The following is a 20403-nucleotide window of genomic DNA, read 5'->3' as shown; positions in this document are numbered from 1 at the left end:
ACAATGAATGAAACCAAAACCAGTGTTCTTTTCTTAAGTTTATACATCATAAAAAACGAGGAGGGCAGATTCCAGGTTTATACAGTTTGCATTGCTTCCTACTTATTTGAGAGCTGCCAAAATTGTGACATCCTTCAAGCACATATGAGCCTCATTCTCCACAAATAAATCTTGCAGTCAGGAGTTTTGGCACAGCTTGCCTTCGCACCTTATAAATGCCCAGTTGCTTTTGCCCAACACACACTGTGAGTTTGGCTGTGAGGAAGCAGGTGCAGAGGACAGTTTACTGTTTTAGGAGTAGATGGTAGATGATGGGCAGGCCTCTACTGCCACCTTGTGCCCGAGTTAGGACGATTTGTGTGCTGTATGTCATCTTCGGTCCAGTTTCTCAGCTGTCTCCGTCACAATATATTGCATAACACTGAGCAAAATTCCCAAATTGGGGCAAGAATCTTAAGTCTAAACAAATCTCTGGCTAAGTTGGTTCACAACTGTCTTCTGATGGTTTCATTTAGTTGCATTGGACTGTCATTACTTTACAGGAACTGATTGCCATGCTAAATGAAAGTGAAACTGATACTTTCAAGCAAATAAATCATTGGTATATGTATATCTCCACAACTTCATCCTCCCTTTTTAAAGTAATCACAATGTTTGCAGCCTCAAAACACATTTTACGACCCATGTTTACTTGTCACATGCTGTCAGGATGTATATGTGGTGGGTGTTAGCCTTTATTTCTCATCTGGATTACAAACCGAGCCTTGGAAAGTCTTTGGTATAGTTCATTATAGCAGGTAGAGAATGTAATATGGTCTCTTCAAATAACAAGCTGCAAACTGACAAGTTTCACCCATATTCAGATATTTTAATACATTTTTTTTTTTACAAAAGTCAAATCAGGTTCTATGGTGCCTCAGCCAAAGTGCATGTTCATCTGAAAATATGTTTGAAAGCATGTCAAAAATCATGACAATTCTTAAAGGTTTTCCTCACCCAAAGGTTTAACAGTTAGTTTTCTTCTGTTCCATATTGCTGAATCTGAAAGTCATTGGTGGGAAAAGATGGTTGATACTATATTTGGATATTTTACACACACAAAAAAAAAACCACACACACAAAAAAACAATGCTGCAAGGATGTCAGGAAGTACATTGTACATTACGACAAAGGGCAGTTATCTACCACCTTACTCTGAAGACCCAAAGATTAATCCTGCTATCTGACTCAAACACAAGATGAAGAGTTCATGTTGTCATTCCCACCATGGAAAAGTTAAGACACTTACTTTTACAAAATGATTGATGGTGAATTTTAAGTTATTAGCCATCTTGATAGCCTTGGCTACAAAACTGATTGAGAAAATGTCATCAATGGTAATCAGGAAACTTATATAGTATTTAGGAATTAGGCCTTTCATGAACAGTATATCCTTAGATGTTCCCAGATGGTCTTCCTGGTGGCACAAAACATCACACAGGTTTATAATCCAGCTTGGACTCCAACTTCTTGGAATCTGCCACCTTGCGAACGGCCTTCATGAAATCTTCCTGGGTGACGTACTCATGATCCGCACGGATGGCGAACATGCCTGGGCAACAGGTAGAGTATCAGACAGTGAGGTGATATGATTGGATGAGCATAATAATACAACCAGTGCATCTCGCTTTTATTGAGGTAGATACAAACCTGCCTCTGTGCACACGTTTCTTAGGTCAGCGCCATTGAATCCATCAGACAGCTTCACAATTGCTTCATAATCTAAAGGAGAAATTCAACATGTCATCAAAGAGAGAGCCATGAGAGAATTACATACAAATATACATAGAAATTACATAGAAATATGAGTTTGATTAAATAATAACATAGACCTCTGCCATAGTGATGAGGAGATACACAAACCTAAGGCTACAACATCATGGCAAAAATAATAATCACGATGTATTTTGCTAGATATTGTGATCACAATAATTCATCATGATTATTAGTCCAAGCCCATGGACTTCCATAGTGAAAAACCTAAAAATACCCAAATTCCAGGACTGACCTATTTCTCCGTGCTTGGTGATTGGTCCAGAGTGAATCTTCAGAATGTCCAAGCGTGCCTGCTCATTAGGAAGCTCAATATCTGCAAAAAAACCCCACAAAACTCTGAAACTCTTTGTGAACAAAAAATGCGACCAATATAGCTAGTTAAAAGGAAAAATCCACCCTCCATATTCTTACAGGTAGATATCATCAGTTCATGATGTTCAGTTCATTCCAGGAGTTATTTTGTGATGTAATTTACTTTTCTGGTGTACTTTCCCTCACCCTGCCTTGTCTACTTCTACTTCACTTAGTGATTTCCCACATTTCCCAGAGGGACTTTGGACAAGAACCAGAGAGCGGGCCTGAACTTGCTGCATTCAGCTGTGAGTTATACATGTAGGTGGAGAGAGTGATAGTAATAGTGTAGTAAGAGCGGTAGTTTTCCACTCCACAAAAAGTGAAAGTTGCTCCGCTTACTCAAAACGCAACACGTGTCTTGTGGCCGCATTGCATTATGGTCTATTGAAGCTACTCTCGGAGGAGAAATTGCTATCTCTTCCTCTTCTACGATGGATTTCTCCCTGCGTGATTGTTAGGGATGTATTGAAAGTGTGTGACAGGAAATTTCCTAATTTAGAGATCCAGTCCAATGGCATAATTTACAATAAATGGTTAAAGATGTGACGTACGAATCTTGCGATCCAGTCTCCCCGGTCGCAGTAAGGCAGGGTCCAGTGTGTCCGGCCGGTTGGTCGCCATGATCATCTTGACTCGGTGCAGGGTGTCAAAGCCGTCCATTTGGTTCAGCAGCTACAGCAGACACACAAGAGTTAGCACTGATAAACAAGCAGATTACTATACAAGCTATAACTGCAGGAATAAACATCTGGGAAATAAGAAAATTATGCAGAAAACTTTAACATTTATTTTATAAATATGACCATCTTCAAAAATAGATAATGGAAAGCTATTATGATATGGCAGTAAAATGCAAACTCACCTCCATCAGAGTTCTCTGAATCTCTCTGTCAGCTGATGTCCCCTCTGAGAAACGACGGCCACCTACAAATAAAAAAAAATGTTAGAGAAGCAGAAAGGCTTTGGCAAAGAGTCAAACTATTATGACTACTGCTTGAAATGTATGGGATTCCGTTAAATAAAACAACAAATGTGTGTTGAGAGTACATTGGTTTATATATAGGCTACAAGTTAAAGGATACGGCTGGTGTTTATAAATACATTTCTTATCGTCAACAAATCCTATGAAAATAACAAAATCAACAATGCGTTTGCTCTACTCCCTTTACTTTCCGATTCCCACGTTCCCTTTTTAGCCTTCAAACCGGAAGACACTGGCTCCAATTGTAAGCTAAAAGCCTTTAAATACAGCTCACAAAGACATAGTTTCAATTTTAAAAATCGCTAACTGTTACTATGAAAAGTCAGGCTGTTGTAGTTATTACCAAATCAAATGGGAACAAATTCTTCATTACGACTGGGAATATTTTCTGTGCTAAGGAACTACTTTGCTGAGATGGAAAACGTGTTTATGGTCGGCTTATTAAGTTGTTTGAGGAAAAAGTCGGCTGGCCCGGTGCATCGCGATGATGAAATATGCTGCCCAGAGCAGCTGCATGGCTCTGTGATGTGCTTTTAATAGTTTTTTTAATACAATGGAGTTCTATGGCTACTGGGACATGGCTTTATTGGGCATTGGCTACATGGACGAGACTTGTTAGCAAAACAAATTCATTGCTGATTTTGCTATTTTCATAGGATTTGTTGACAGTAAGAAATGCATTATGCGTTATCCTTTAAATATTTTGTCTATTTACCAATGGCATCAATCTCATCCATGAAGATAATACAAGGCTGGTGGTCTCTCGCGTAGTTAAACATCTCTCTAATTAGCCTGGCGCTCTCTCCAATGTACTTGTCCACAATGGAGCTTGACACCACCTGAGCATATGATGGAGAGTAAGAAAGAGAAAAAAATGAGTGAAATGGTGAGAGTGAATTATTTTTTGTTTCTTCACTGAGGAAGATGGTAGGAAAGTTGAGTAGAGGAGGCACAGGAGAGAAGGTTCTGGTGGGATCGGATAACATCTATGACAATTTTGACAACAACTAATACATAATAAAGAAAGTTGCACAGTCTTAACTTCCTTACTGTGTTTTTTAATAAGGATCAACATTTCGGTACAAATGCCTTCATCGGGATGCCCGTTCTTGCCAAAACGTTAGTCCTTAAGTTAAGACTGCGCAACTTCCTTTTCCTTTATTATGTCCTAGTTTTACATGAGTCTGCACCTCTTTAAGTTTTGGGTGTGCATCCACTTTCAGCAAGTAAGTTTTGACAGCTAGCAATGGTCTAATTAGAGATCAGAGAAAGAGCACAGCTTCACCTTTAAGAAATTACAGTCAAGTTGGCTGGCTACTGCTCTGGCCAGAAGGGTCTTCCCAGTTCCTAAACATCATGGGACAGAAAAAAGCAACAACTGAAAATTGTGTCTGTCACTGCTGGAAAGATAACAACATTAAATGCTAGGAAGCTTTGCTCTTGAGACACTAAATGTTGAGGTGCAATGGAACAAACTGGCTTCTCACCTGGGGGTCCGTAGAGCAGGCAGCCTTTAGGAGGAATGATGCCCACTCTCTCGAACAGTTCAGGGTTGGTTAGGGGTAGTTCAATCACCTGCAACAAAACAGGCACATCATCAACTGATAATGGGACATTAAATTACAAACCAGGTGTTATGACCCTTGGTCATATGTGTGGTTTTCCATGTACTGTTGTGTTTTTCTGCTGTGTGCTTTCTCTCCCTCTCTCATCTGTGTCTCTGATGAGTAACAGGTGGTGTGCTATGATTGGTTGTGCTGTGTGATTGTGTAGGTGTGTCCTGGCTGGTGATTGGTTCCTGCTGAGACACCAGAGTATAAAGCTGCTGCCACCTGTCCAGAGAGGTCTCCTTTCTTTGCCAGCCTCCAACCTGCCAGCATCTTAGTTCTGTGTGTTAGTTCTGTTCATTGGTCTGTTACAGCCCTGGGAGTTGTAGGGGTGGGTGGCCTTTTTGTTTGAGATCCTTTTTCTCCTGTTTTTCCCTTGGTTAGGAGTGTAGGTAAGCCTCCTGTAATTTTGTTTCTTTTCTTTAAACAGGTAAGATTAGGGAATCTGTGTTAGCTTTCTTTTTGGTTGTTATTTTGGCCTTTTACCCACCCTGACGCCTGTTCTCCCTGAAACAATAAACCGTTTGGGGCTCAAACCAATTGTTTGCTGGTTGTGTTTGGGAGCGGGGAAAGAGGGGAGCCATCCTTTTATGTTGCGCCAGGGTTTCCCCTAGGCTGGGGCGTAACACCAAGGTAACAAAGTAACTTCTTTATCACAGGGCATTTTTTGCCTCCTTGATCTGATCTAATCTTTGGCAATTTCACAGAACTATGAAATAATGCATTTGCATTGCATACTGGTTAATACACACTTACTTTTGTACCACATAAATCATAATATACCATCACATAAACAGTAACAATCAGAGATAATTTCTCCTCAACTGTACTATGAATGATTGAAATGAAAAACCTATTTTATTCTTTTATTAAGAGTAGGTCTGTGAATTGCAGCGTACCTCTCGCAGCTCCCTGATCTGCTCAGACAAGCCTCCAATCTCAGAGTAGGAGACGCTGCCTGGGTCTTCATGTGACATGTTGTAAACCAGCGGGTCCACCTCTCTAGGCAGGTACCTGCATGAGACCCAAACAACTGAATTAACAATACACAGATTCTCATGTGATGAGCTCTTATGCCATAAACTAGAGGGACTATAGAAACCTGTCTTGTATGCTGTATATGTATGTCACAAGAACTTACAGTATATAATGGAGCTTTTCTCCCTACCAGTGTACATAGCCTCAGATTTACAGACAAAGCTCTCTTGACTTTTCCTAAGTCTAGTTTAAAGTTTAAATTTGCAACCAGGGCCTCTAAACTTTGGAACAACTTACCTGAAGAAATATGAATACCTAACTCTGTCTTCTGGCGTTATGACTTTATTTTTTTGCGGTCTAATATTCTCTTTCTTTTGTTTCTGTTCTCTTTCTTTTGTTTCTTTTGCTGCTGTATTTCTTTTTGCTGCTGTTTTACTCTATATAAAGTTTTTAGTAACTTTGTTTCAAAAAGTGCTATAAAAACAATGTTTATTTTTATTATTATTACTATTAGTAGTAGTAGTAGTATTATTATATACAAGATTTGATAATTGACAATCTGCACCATCAGCAATGCTACTCACCTCATAATGGTCAAAGTTGTCATGTCCAAGGCAACTCTGGTACCTGGTTTAAGCATGGCTTTGTCCAGCTGTATCACAACAATAGGACACTTCAAGTTAGCTGCTCTTCTGCATGAGAAATTCATGCACAAGGACTTGACAGTGTGATCAGACAGAGCAAGAGAGTATAAGCTGCCTTTGTGCATTCATACTGATATGATATGAATGAGACAAATAATAGCTGCTGCCTACCTGCCGTCTGCAGCCAACAACATATCTTGGGCCATTAGTTGCCTTGACAATGACTGTAAGAAAAATCGAAGGTCAGAGTCAGTTTGATAGGTCAGTCTGAAGGGAAGAGAGACAAGTATAAATAAAGTATAGACATTAACATTAATAGGGAAGTTGTGACTTACATTTCTCCTCTGTTAACTGTTTGAGGACCTCGCCAACAATCTAAAGAATACAGAAACAGTTAGTGATGGGAAGCAAAAAGTGATGGCTGAGCAGGCCTATTGAATAGATGGCAACAAAAGGCTTCTCTTGCCTGTCCAACACTCTGAAGTGCTTTCAGATCATTTTCGGACTTTTCATACTGTTTGGTCTGTTCCCTCAGCTGCTCACGTACTGTGGATTGGATGGGGGTTAAAAACACACACTCAGCAACACCTAGCCAACATTATATCCTTAAATCCTCTTGCCAAGATGCTGAAAGTGTTGACAGCTGCTGGCTGGCAAGATCATTAGCAACAAGCCAGGAAAGGCGAGCTGTTCTAAAATCACTGCATCATTTGGATTATTGCTATTATAAAAGAGCAGTAACATCTAATGATTAAAAAGAAAACGCAAATGTTCAAGAAATTGTATTATTAAACGGTAATTAAAACAAAAATAATGACTAAAACGTTATTCTTAAACTGAGCAATATTGGTCTTGAACTGCAGCTAAACCAAGAGGTTGCTGATGCTGCATTCACGTCATATGGGAGCCGTGGGAATGTAGACCTTGTTTGCTCCACATAAGCTTTTTCCAAGGGAAAAATCCAGAAAGTAGCTGTGTCCTGCAACAGAATTATGTATGCGTTTCCAAACTGTCTTTTTTTCATTTATATTTGAAACGAATATGCCATTCGCTACACCTGACTACATATATTTCCTTGTCGGTGACGTTTAGAATTCAGGAAGTGGGATAATTGCCAATGAGAACTGACGCTCGTGTTGTGTCGTGTGTGTGTTAGGCTAACTTAATGTTACTAGCATAGATTTTAAAACGGGACACCTCGCCTCGGCCGCTGCGGTGTGCCGAGATAACTTAGCAAGGGTATGCTAATATACTAACATGCTATACGTCTTAAACCAAACGTCTGTTAAATCAACGGCTCCCTAACAAGAGGAAAAAGTTGCCGTTGACACAGATAAAGCAGCCACTGACATGGGCAGCTGTTGTTTTGGTGACACTGACGCAGCAGTGCTACGCAGCTGGAGCTAGTGAAGAAGATGCTGCTGCTACAACGCATCGCATTGACACTCAATGCTAACAGTGAAAAAAAGTACGTACATTCCTTAAGACGCCCGTCAACTTCTTTATGTTCAAGCAGTTTCTTTCTGTAATCTTGCAGTGCCTTCTCCCTCGGATCCACCATGTTGCTGCTGTGTGTCTATAATGTTGTTGTGCAGTTGAGCGGGTGAGCGGCGCCCCCTAGCAAGGAGTGGGCAAATAACAGTCAAAATGGACGCAAAGACAGTTATTTGGAAAGATTCATTGACACAAAATGGCCACAGGATATCGCTAGTGTCTATGAAATAGGGGGAAGTGTGGGACTCCACATATGACACCAACACCACTTTGAAATATAAAAGCTACATTAATGGTATTCTCTTTGCTTGTTTTTAGAAATATATTAATAGTAATAAATATGCATGTTAGTGACCAATTTATATTTGCATTAAGATATTTGTTGAAGTTGATCATATAGGATGGCTACCCACCTCCTAAACTACCGCCACCCCACTCATTTCACACCTTGAATTACCTGTTCAAATTATGAGCATTGCAGTGTACTCTACTCTTGTTACAGGATTTCCAGTGACTGTAAAAAGCTTCTTTCAAAATGTCATCCATTGGAGACTAATAATCATAATTATTACAACTATTTTGAATCGTCATATTAAGAAGTTTAGGCCTATCTAGTTTTTAGCAGGCCTATCCTTAATTTTGCAATCTAAATAACTTTTTGTCTGCTTAAAGTCAAGTCACTTTTTTGTGGAAAACAACTTTTGGGGTGCGCTGGCTTGTTGAATTCAAATTCCCATCCAGCTCTAAACTAAACACAACCTTCAGTGTTTGGAGGGATGTTTGTGTGGAAGACTTCAGGGCTTGGATGCTCATTTTGATGCTTCACTGTACAGTAACCAATCAGTACTTCTGGCTACTGTAACTGCCACATCCCATTGCCTCGATATTTACTGCTGTCACCATTCTTACATTGCAAAATTTCATGACTTGCTCTGAAAACAAAACAGAACAAAAGAATGAGATCAATTGTTTCCACTTCACAAATGCGGCTCAGCTTGTCTCGAGATCTTGAAACAAGTGGAGAGAGCTGCCTTACTTCAAAATAAATAAGCCTACTCCTGGTGACATGCACCGGAAAAAAGTTAAATGACCTCATTGTTCAGATTGTTACGCCGGCTTTCAGTAAAGTAAGAGAAGGACTGAGGTCAAGATTAAATGAATTGTTCAAATGATACTTTTGCAGTGTATCCCTGTGGTGTGAAGTGACACTTTGCATCAGCATTCTTTTGATCTTCTCTTTTCCTACACTGCCCTCCTCTGGTGGCTGAGTATGATTATATTAGAGCACTCAGTCACCATATCACAGAGTGTAGTTAAGTAGATCCTATGCTTCTCTGCCCGTCTCTCTGAGGCACACACACACACCTACAGTATGTATTTCAGCAGACAGGTCAGAGCAGGCAGCAGGTTCAGTGTCTTGCTCAAGGACACTTTGACTGGGATGGACAGATTGGCTGTGAGGGCTGAACCTTTGACCTTCCTGTTATGGGACCTGTAGAGGCCTGTAACTGTCTCTCTTACCATCAGGCCTCCTTACTGCCCCATCTAATAAACCCTATGCCAATGAAAAACAACTCTAATTGTTCAGGGAATGACTTAGTTGTTCTCGTGCACGTGAATAAGTAAAAACTCACTGATTAACTGAAAAGTTGTGTCGGTTATCTTTAAACATGGTGCGTAGGTCTTCCTCTCCATATAGCCTAATATATTTTCCTCATTCTAACTATTTGCTCTTGGCATATTGTTGCCAACAATTCCTTACTTCAAAAGTAATTAAAGAAACAACAGATGTATTGCTAGTATATAACAACACTGATTGGTATTTTCCTTGCTTAGCTTGTTTTTCCTCTGAATGAAACTACTGTAGGTTTCATTATCAGTCAGTCAGCTAGTAAAATGCATGGATCAAGTGCAAATAAATGAACTAGACTTACAGCAGAAAAGCCATAGTATGCAAATGTTTACATGTTTTTATTTATTTTCCAGCTTTTCAGAATTTGCAGAAATGTAAATTTGTGTGTTTAGTCAAGTTGAAAAGGAAATGCCAGAAATGAATGCGAGGATACAAAATTCAAATTGAATTATTTAGAAAAATATTTACCCCACTTGTTTAATTTAGATTTAATTTCTTTAGCAGTAGACATTTGCTCATCATTTTGTATCATTACCATTTTTGCAGTTAAATTACATGCAGGCGCTTACATGTTCTCCATTACTCCTGATAACATCATTTAGGTAGCTCAGCAGCTGCATCCTATCTAGTAATTAGGATGCTGGGTCCATCTTTTTTTATTTTGTGACTGAGATGGAACTTGGCAGGTTGGGAAAAAAACTTCCACTTGAATCACCAAAATCACTAAATATATAAAAGTTCCCAAAACAACCCTAACACCACTTCATAATTCTTAGAATAATTTTGCTTGGGCTACTCTAAAGGTGTGAGGAGCAGGAAGAGAAACTGATCCTGAACCTGTTGTTAGAGAAAGATGAGAGCAGTCAGTTCCTTCCTCTGGAGCAGTACTTCCTGAACATGGCGCCCCCTTCTGTTCACTTTGGGCATGTGCAGGCCAGCTGCCCTGATCGCTGCTCCACATAAACAGCTGCACATCTGGGCAGGCAGGGCCGCCTCGGGGGAGCAGAGGGGAGGCTGAGGACCGACCGCACGACGTGTAAATGAACGAGGCCCTGAAGGGGACGGCAGTCGACAAGCACCCGTTGTCCTCTTGGCCGCTTTTCCAAGGAGGCTTAAGTTTCCTCCATGGGGCTCTGAACATTCCAAATGGAGCTTTTTCCTTCATGGTCTTTTTTCTTCCTCTTGTTCTTGTCCTTCATCATCATGGGTCTCTGCTCTTGCTGATTGTTTTGTGAGGCAGAGGGAGGGGTAGCCTACTCATTGCTCATTGTGTGTGAGCTACATGGGTGAATTTGAAGCCTTATGGTTAAATAGCTTTGCCACTAGCCATCATTTCAAGCATCATTTTGAACAGAAACCTATCAGAGGGGGACTGTATGCACAAATGATCAGTGAAAGTGTTTAACATTCTTGGCAATCTGCAGCAATACTTTTTATAAGAGTCAGGAAATACATTTTTGCAGGGCTTTGAGAGGATGTCTCCTCCCACATTAGTTTGAGTGTTTCCATGTACACAGTGTTTTTTCATTGTATGTGTTTATGTCCATTAGAGTAAGCATGTGCAGGCCTACAGGCCTGTCCTCTGCAGGGACACTGGTGAGTGTCTTTTTTTCATGCGTACATGTGTGTTTGTGCATGTGTGTTGCTGAGGGACATCTGATCTCCGTGCTCGCCGCACGCCACGCTTGCTTGCAGGTGGTCTGTCCGCACTTGGGGGCCAAGCAGATTTAATATTTCATAGGAGCACAGCACGCCCCTGGACGCCATCATTGAGTCCACATGGCTGGCCGGAAAGCTGCTCTGTGAACACTTGGCTGAAATATGCGGCCTGCCAGCCCCCTCTCCACCATGCTGCTCGCTCACTTGCTGGGCCTCACAATTAAAAGCTAGCCACAGCTACAGATGTTGGCAGCTGTCTTTAACCCATTAGATGCCACTCTGTAGTTACAGTTTGCCACTCTTCCCTGTGTGACCTGTTGAAAGCTGGGGAGAAAGGTTGTGTAATTGCCAAGACTTTGCACAACTTGTAGTATTGGTTTAGTGAAAAGCGAGATCGGATGTGAGAGAAAAAGTAGAGAAGCAGAGAGCGAGCAAGAGAGAAAAAAGAAAGCAGGAGTGCTGAGAAAGAGAAAGTTGCGAGAGCTGCCTAAAGCGTTTCGTTATGAGAGGTTCCAGGCAGAGTGTGCTAGCTAAGCCTTCAGCTATTCCAATTTTAATGCCTCCTCCACCTTTATACACCATATAAACAGGAAACCCAAACCAAACATGTTTATGACCGCATTGCAAAATCCGAGTTCAGGTCCGTATTTCATTCACCATTCAACGGATTCCAGTGAGACCGATGCTTGTTCAGTGTTTGTTGTAAGAGGTTGAGCACATCATGTATGGTGTGGAGTTGGAATTTGGCCAAAGAGAACAGAGGGAACTTCACCAGCACCATTATTCAACAAGGTCAAACCCGATTTAGATTTGGAACCAAAGCCAAAACAGGGCATCTTGAAGCTGTTAGGAAACTATTCCGGATCTTAAACAGACCAGGGGGACTGTGTACATCTCCCTAATTGCACATGTCAATTTATGTACAAGCGCTTGGTTTAGTCAAGCTCCATTACCCCCCCCCCCCCCCAACTCTATTTCTCTTTTCTCTCTCTCTCAAACTGTTTGTCTGTCACTATCTCTCTTTCTCATTCTCTTTCGCTTTCCCTATCTTGCACACACACACACACACACACAAACACAGCTTCCGGCACATGAAAATTCACAGAGTTTCAGTGTGTGCAGTCTTAGTGTTGCAACTGGTGTACTCACACACAGGCGCAGAAACACTCACTCACACACACACACACACACACACACACACACACACACACACACACACAAAATGTTGGAGCAACCCAACAACAAGTCACTGAGACAAACCATGTCAGCTCACAGCTTGACAGCTTGTTAATGTTGTGTGACTTCTCCGGGAACAAAGGATGCATTGCAGAAACTCAAGACTGCATGTAATTAATCCAATCCAGGCAATAACTCTCTCAAATATTTACTGTATTCCACTATCAGCGGTGAGGGAGACAAATGAAGAGCTTGACAAAGACCTCACACATCCATGGGAGTCTGCCGGTTCCTACGGAGAGGAGAGCAGGTGAAAAGAGGTGCTTGCTCTCCTCCTGACCGTGTAATTCTTTAACACATTGACCGTAACCCTTCGGGGACCTTACTGCAATAATGTTGTCATCTCCTGGTTTGAGAGTGGAGGCTGACACAACCGTCCACCGTCCATGGGAGAGTGACCAAAGCAAACACAAAGCGTTGTTACTCCAGAGTCATGACCTCATACCATGTAACCTTGTGTCTTGTTCACAGCTTTTGCATTAATGGACGGATTGTTAATTTGAACTTCTCATAAATATTTGGACTCAAGTACATATATCACATAAGGACAGGAGGTCTTTTGCCATTTAAATGACTTCAGACTCACTACATAATTCCAATTTGGCAACATGGACACAACATGTACTATCCTTACAAATGCTTCTGAGCAGGTTGGCCTGTGTTGGCCGGAAGCTGTGTAATAATTGTCTTGGATTAACATGTTTTTTTCTTTCGCATGACACTAAACTCCATTCTCTGTCTCCGCTCCTCTCTCTTTTCTCACTCTTTCATTTCCTTTTGAGTTGTTATTCTCACTAATGCCTCTTCTCCCTCTCTTTTGGTTGTTCCTCGGTGACTCAAGTCAGGCTCAAGGGAGATGCAAGAAGCTTGACTTGACAGAGTGTAAGGTACATGTAATGCTGACGCTCTGTTTGACCTTTACTCCCCCAAATTAATGACTACATCATACAGACCTCACTCCGCACCGACACTGAGGCAGAGGGAAAAGAGGCCCTCTCAATAAAAAAACAAACTGCTTTAACAATAGCTTCTCAGTCCCCGACGTTAGCCATTTTGGATATGAGTTAGTAGCTGTGTTTGGAAAGCAATCACCTGGCACACAATGTTGTATATAGTCAGAGGATGAAAGAGTGGACTGCAGCACAGGTCAGCTCCTCTCTATATGAGAAATAGATGGGTGTGGCTCAGTAGATCAAAGTGGAACATCTCGCATCTAATTCCCTGCATCTGAGGGGCGCTAATCTGTAAATTCAACAATTAATTAAAAGCTTGGTTTATGCAGGCAGGTATCACCATTGTAGGAATCCCACTATTTACTACTTGCTCAACAGGTAACAGTGCTTTACTGTTGCACTACCGTCCTGAAAGGAATTATTTGGATTTTTTTTTTGTTTATCTTTATTACCATTTTATTGTTTCTTTCAGCCAGCAGAAGGTGCATGGATTGATCTGGCAAACGGTCATTTGAGAGACACAACTCATGTGTCACAACATGCCACTAATTCAGCTGCGATTAATCCTAGTTCGTATGGAGACATTTGAACCCATGGTGTGAGCCATAATAACTTTAAACACTAGAGGGTAGCCTATTCAAGCAGGATTAGGTGTTTTCCACTCCGCAGAGATAAAATTACCCTGCCCCACCAAATATTTCAATAGTGGAGAGATAGGGCCATTAAAATACCTTTAAAAGGTCACAGAAAGCCAACTTCAAGGTTTGTTGTCTCACCAGTTCTGAGTTACGCTGAGAGGTGGTTGGGGTGTCTTATGGGCTTTGCAAAGAGGGGGGTCCTGCCATTCTACAAGTTCACAGGAAAGATGGCCAAACATGTTTGCTCATGCCATGGGACTCAATGTTTTCAGAGGAACAGCAGGAGCAACAGAGGGGTGGTGGTGGGGGGGTGGGGGGTGGAGGAGAGACAGGGAGAAGGGAGGAGAAATAGGTCTGAGGGAGTCTGGTGGCCACATGTCGCCTCTGTTGCTCAGTGCGTGGATATTGCAGGGTAGGGTTTCGTGCTAAACATCCACGAAGAGGCTGAAAATAAACCCTGTCCAAATACAGGGGTTGGGTGGTGGATTGGTGAGGACAGGCCCCAGACCAGACAACTCAGACTTCCACCGACAACCTCCTCCTCCTCATCCCTCCAGGGCCAAACCTCGACCCTGACCCCCAACTCAGGCTTCCAACTCCAACCAATCTAAATCTTGTGTGAATTTAACTCTCTTCCCTCTTTATCGTCTTTCTCACCCAAATATGCAAGATCTCCTCCAAAGAGATGGTTTGAAACTTGATAACTGATCACACTCCATTTGGATCATAGATGAGGATTTATTTTCTGTGTCCTTCCAGTTGTTTTCAAAATGCCATAGCAACAATGGCAGTCCTCCATTCCCATATTAGGGGCCGTCATAGTGTCAGAAACACCCAGAGGTATGTCACATTACCACACAGTAAAACAGGTTAAAGAGGACCTTAATTGCTTGGTTGCTGTCCTTTGAAAAGTTCCTTTTTCCTTGGAAGAAAACTTTCCAAAACCAGAGAAGTCAAAGTTGAAGCGGAGGGAGAGAGCCACATCAAACGAGGAGCGTGTATGAATCTGTCAGCAATGAAGGGCTATTACTACAGTAGCAGTGCCCTGCCTTAGGGAGTATGCTGTCAGCTTCCTCATTAAAAGGACTGACCTGAGCAGGAGAGAGAGCCTGGGGTTAGCTCACGTATTCAGGTCGACTCTGTTGCTGGCTTTCTATCATTTACTTAACACTAATAAATATAATAAAGAAAATAAGATCAGTAGTGATGTGTTTACATATATGTAGCAGTATATGTGTGAGTGTGTGTGTGTGTGAGTGAGAGAGAGATAAACAGTATGAGTGTGTTTGCATCTTGCCTCTGAAATTAGTAACACAAACACATCACACCTTAAACAAGCTGACCACATCCAACTCCTGTGAGCAATTAGAAAAGCATCAACACCATTACACCGACTCTGACACGCTATGCCCAAACCCTTCCCCTTCCCCAATAAGTAAACACACACAGTGGCGATAAAGCTAATGGGGCTCCCGCTACAGGCCACACGAGGAGCGAGACCTATCCATCTTTGGCACCTCCGCTCTAGGTAACCGTCACCGTCAGAGTCCGGCCCGGGGACCGAGCGAGCACGGAGGTTGTGCAGTAGTTAGTGAACCTGTCTGTCTCCTGTCAGACTGCTGTCACACACACATCCAGCCCAGCATCAATACACCACCAACCTTCTCCCCCCTTTCCCCGGGTCCGCATGCACTGAACGCACATGTTTTGATTGCTGACGGCCATGTCAGGAGTCAAGTAGAGCCTCTTAAAATGTGGCCTAGGGGCAAGGGTCGTCCGCTAATGAGTAAAAGCTTTTTTTTTTTTTTCTTTGTTGGGAGTGAGGAAATGCGCTCACTAGGTGGTAGGAGGGTGGGGAGGGGGAGGGAGGGAGGGAGAGATGGAGGGTGGGGGGTGATGTGTGAAGGGATGGGTGGTGGCAGGGGAGAGGAGGGGTGAAAAGGGTGAGGGTGTGTGTGGGAGGGGGGTATGGGGGGTCAGGAAGTAGCGTGAGAGGGGAGGCAAGAGGTGAGGTCTCAGGTGAGAGGGGGTGATAATGATAAACTGTGTTTTTGTGCTGTGTCTGACAGAGAAAGAGAGAGAAAGAGAAAGTGAGAGAGAAAATGGAAAGAAGAAAACAAAAACATAGGCAGAATACATTATTGCCTTTATTATTGAGAAAATCTATTTCCCCTAGTGTTTTTTGATCTCTCTGTTCAAATAGATCACATTTCCGACAGCGTTTCAGCCATGTCAGGTGAGTGATGACATTGAGGAAGTTAAGAGGAAGCGGGAATGCTGTAGTCTGAATATTTAATTTAGAATTCAAGTCCATACCACCCAGTCCCTGAAAGCACTGATCCTCATCCACCCAGCTCGTCTCCAAGTCTCAAGCTGCCATTTCATCCTCCATGTCTGTCTCTTTTCCTCTGCCTGTCTATTTAAATGTCTTATTTTCTCGTCTCTCAATAGGTTTGTCAATAGCTGTGTCTGTCTTTCTGTTTGCCTGTGTCTGACTTCCTAAAAGTTTGGTGTTTGTGTGTTAGTTGTCCACCTCATGCTGTCTATAGCACTCTGTCCTCCACACATCCATTCAGTCTATACAGGGCTTAGTCTTCCCTCCCCACCACACTCTAAGTGTTGTAGGGGCTTGTCAAAGGCCAGACGGCCTGACCCCGACATACTGAAATTGTTTCACAAGAAGCTCCCCATGCCCCTTGGCTTTCTGTGTGTCCTGGTGGGCCCGGGACCCTGGCAGGGCAGTATATTAGAGGATGTGTAGAAGAGACACTGGGGGAGAAGAAAGCCGGCCCTTGTGTTAGGAGAGTTAACCTTAAGTGCCGCAATACCGCAGAGTGCAAAGAGACGCTCTTTGTTCCCTCCACTCATCTGATCTGGCCTTTACCTCTGTAGCCAAGCGGTGTGTGTGTGTATGTGTGTGTGTGTGTGTGCGTGTGTGTGTTAGTGTTAGTGGTGGCGGGCTGTTTGAAGCCTCTCTGATGGTTCTTTTGGCGCTCTCCAGGAAACGTTTGTCTGTGCATTGGATGAGCTCCTCCAGATGTTCTCATCATTCGGCTGATGTGTGCGTGCATGCTTAAGTGTGTGTGAGTACGTCTGTGTGTGTGTGTGTTTGCACGCGCATAAGTGTGTATGTATGTGTGTGTGTGCTCGTGTATGTGTTTAGATAGAATGAGAAGGGAGGGGGGCATGTTCCAATTAGAGATGGGTAAACTGTTGATGTAAAAGAAACTAAAGCTAACATTTACAGGCCGTGACTCTGTGATGTCTCCCATTGTGACTTCAGTCTGCACTGTGGCATCGAGCCGAAAGGGCCGTCCGGTCTGAAGGATTGTTATTAAATTCCACATTATGGTTTCCAAAGTGCACTTGAGCGCTCTAAACACATTTTAATGTACAATCGCGGAAGAAATCAGTTAAGGGTAACGTTTTTGTTCTTAAGTTTAGCTGCTCTGCTGAAGTGTCCATGAGCAAGACACTGAATCCCTCTCCAGCTCCAGGGGTGCTGATCTGTAGCTGACCCTGAGCTTTGACCTCCCTGTGGAGAGAGGAGCAAGTTAAAATATGATTTCCCTTTGTGGAAACAGAATATCACAAAAAAAATCCATAAACTAACTCACTCATTAATGGCCCATAAGGTACAGTCATGCACCTTTTTAGTAAAATGTATGACCTCTCACAAAAAAGGTAGAGGTAGATACTGACCCAGTGACAAGAGTGTTCAGTCAGTGACAAAAGGTACAGTCTCATACCTTTATTCCTGACTTCTGAGTTACTGAGTATGTGTAGAAAAGGTAAAAATATGCACCTTTTAGCAAAAAAGGTTTGTAGGATACTACCCCATTAACATGAGGATACAGCCAGAATGACAAAAGGTACAATCTTATGTTCTGCTTCCGTTGGATGAGAGGATTGTTGAGTACTATTTTGTTTAATTCTCTCCACGCTATTACGTTTTCTTTTTCCATCCACTCAGAACACTCTTGAGATCCAGCAGGGCCATTCTTCCTCTATAATTTGGTCAAGAAGGCCATATTCAGACTATGGGTCATACATAGTGCAAGTCTTGGTGTGGAGATTTAGCGCTTTTCCCATATCCCCTCTACCCACCCTACCCCTGGGCGGGTTTTCTTTTTGACTGGGTGATGGAGCTCCCTGGGCCGGCTCCAATGTTCACATGGCCGTTCCCAACCCAGCCCAGGACTTCAGCAGGACCCATTCTCAATACCGCCTATTCATCCTAATGGCTAATTGGCAGCGGAAGGGGATAAAGTTACACCGACAAGAAGCGGTTCACTCCTCAACCCTCCATATTACACCTGACTCTCTGATGTTTCCTCGACAGCTGACTGGTTAAGAAAAAGAGTAGAGCGAGGAATATTTTTGGAAAAACAACACTCTTTTCCTTCCTCTTACACAGCTTTACTGTTGATCAGACAGTTTCCCCCCACCTTTGCATCTTGGCAGCTTCCTGTGGAATGAAACGGCCTATGAGATGTGACTGTAAATACCTGCGGATAAGAAAGAAAGATATCAAGGTGCTTTCCTAAAGGCTGTAGACTCAATGGAAGACAGACACAATGAGTGATTCAAAAGCACAGGAAATATCAGAATGAAAATACCTGCATGACTCCAGCAAAGGTGCAGAACAATGGTACCGGTGGGGGGGTGTATTTTTGTGTGAGTGTATACGTGTGTATTGCTGTTTGTGCATGTGTGTGAGTGTTTGGGTATGTATTTGTGAGAGTGTGTGTGTGTGTGTGTGTGTGTGTGTTTTCTTGTTCTCTCGCTTGTTGGAGTCTGTCTACAGTGCTTCAGAGGAGCAGCAGGCTGTGTTAGCTCCTCAGAGCCATTCCTCACCAGACTGCTTATCTGCATGTAATCGCCTGACATCTTCTCCTCTCCATTTCTCATCTGGGCTAAAGTTTAGCCAGAGGCCTCGCTGCCGTGAGCGCAGGGCAGAGTGCAGGCTAAATCCCCAACTATCCAACTGACACTGAGATCAAAGACAATAAAAATCTCTTTAGTATTGTTTTTTCCACCCTTTTTCAACTCCCCCGCCGCTTCGTGTTCAGACGGACAAGTTCACTTGGAGCGTACATGCTATTTCCACGCTCTTTAATTTTTCTGCAGTTTACTTCTGCACACAGTTTCATGCTTACAGGTGCTTTCTTGCTTTCCTGAGTCACACCTACAGTGTGTCAACTGCATGTGCGCGTTTGTGTTTTTGCCAGGTGTAAACGCGTCTGTATATCAGTGTCTGTACATTGGTGTGTGTGTGTGTGTGCGTGCGTGTGTTTGTCTCTCTCGTCTGCCAGTTCTCTGACGAAAAAATTCCAATCTTCTTCCACCTCTGAAGAGCCACACTTGAGCTGTGACCTCATTTGGCAGGCGAGCACCTGTGGAGTGCAAACAATTATCCCATTAGTGCTAAGAGGGGCTGCCCCCTGCTCACCTAGAGCCCACCCAACCCTCTACCCCCCCCCCCCCCCCCCCCCCCCCCCCCCACACACACACACACACACACACACACTCTCACCCCTCCAGACAGCTTTGGTTTCTCCCAGCTCCCACATCTGAAGCTGGGGAGTATCTCGGAGGTGTGGTAGCACTCTAAAGGGGAGAGGGGGAGTCGCGGGGATCAATGGCGTTCTCCTGGTTGACAAAGCTCAGACAAAAAGGGCCTTCTCCGGCTGAGACAGACGGGCCAGCCCACACACACCTGGACGGCCAGGGGAATCATAAGGAGGCTCGCACTGCTTCAAAGCCACCCTGCCACCTGGGCTCATCGCTGGGAAAAGGGAGGGGTGAGTGTGTGTGTGTGTGTGTGTGTGGATGTGACACACACACACACACACACACCAAAAAGGGTTTAAATGTTAAGTCTCAGCGACTGAAGTCCTACTTATCTCAAAGTGATAGATACACACAGACACCGAGACAAGCAGCTATACATCCACATGTACAGACCAAACAAACACTTAGCCACCCACCACACACACATACATGTCCACACCCACACGCATACACATACCCATACACACAGACAGACAGATACAAACATGTAGGCACACACTCACACACACACACACACGCACACACACACACAGCCCCTTGGTGAGGCTGGGAACCTGGGTGCAAGGCTGCTGTAGGAGCTGTTTGAAGCCAGCTGTCACAACCTGACAGCCTGTTGTTTTAGAGGCCTTTGGTATGGCCGAGGGGCCGAGGGGAGAAAAACAACACCAGGAATGTGTACAAGTCAGGACCCAACAGTAAATCCTTCGTCCGTTTCCTTTCTCCCCAACGCAGACAGAGGGGAGCAGGGTCGTCCAGGGGAGAGAGCAGAGGGACGTGGGAGCGCCTGGAGTCGGCCAGACCAGCCACTGCAGTAATCTCCTTCTCTCTCTCACTCT

General features: G+C 43.3%; 1 protein-coding gene across 1 annotated transcript; it reads right to left on the bottom strand.

The window, feature by feature from the left end:
* Positions 1–92: 92 nt before the first annotated feature.
* LOC139660383 (26S proteasome regulatory subunit 10B) lies at positions 93–7974 on the bottom strand. The gene is made up of 14 exons (XM_071538519.1): positions 7857–7974; positions 6847–6926; positions 6716–6755; positions 6552–6604; positions 6321–6388; positions 5658–5772; positions 4639–4726; positions 4437–4498; positions 3867–3990; positions 3032–3093; positions 2721–2841; positions 2048–2128; positions 1690–1761; positions 93–1591 (listed from the first exon to the last, which is right to left on the bottom strand). Exons 1-14 carry the CDS (start codon positions 7939–7941, stop codon positions 1473–1475), a joined length of 1170 nt encoding a protein of 389 aa, XP_071394620.1. The 5' UTR covers positions 7942–7974; the 3' UTR covers positions 93–1472.
* Between the last annotated feature and the right edge of the window lie 12429 nt (positions 7975–20403).

Source organism: Centroberyx affinis, unplaced genomic scaffold (genome assembly GCF_046629955.1).
Source record: "Centroberyx affinis isolate AG114_WGS23_722 - 3 ecotype Tasmania unplaced genomic scaffold, CSIRO-AGI_Caff_v1 ptg000198l_1, whole genome shotgun sequence".
Classification (NCBI taxonomy): Eukaryota; Metazoa; Chordata; class Actinopteri; order Beryciformes; family Berycidae; genus Centroberyx; species Centroberyx affinis.
Note: the sequence above shows the minus strand (reverse complement) of the source record. Positions and strands in the feature narration are given on the sequence as shown.

What these genes read in the sequence shown, in the direction of transcription:
- LOC139660383 (XM_071538519.1), bottom strand. Translation starts at nt 7,941, where the DNA reads ATGGTGGATCCGAGGGAGAAGGCACTGCAAGATTACAGAAAGAAACTG. An exon ending in ACAGTTAACAGAGGAGAAAT is followed by an intron (nt 6,605 to 6,715) that starts GTAAGTCACAAC and finishes TTTTTCTTACAG; the next exon opens with TCATTGTCAAGGCAACTAAT. An exon ending in GGATGAGATTGATGCCATTG is followed by an intron (nt 3,094 to 3,866) that starts GTAAATAGACAA and finishes TTTTATTTGTAG; the next exon opens with GTGGCCGTCGTTTCTCAGAG.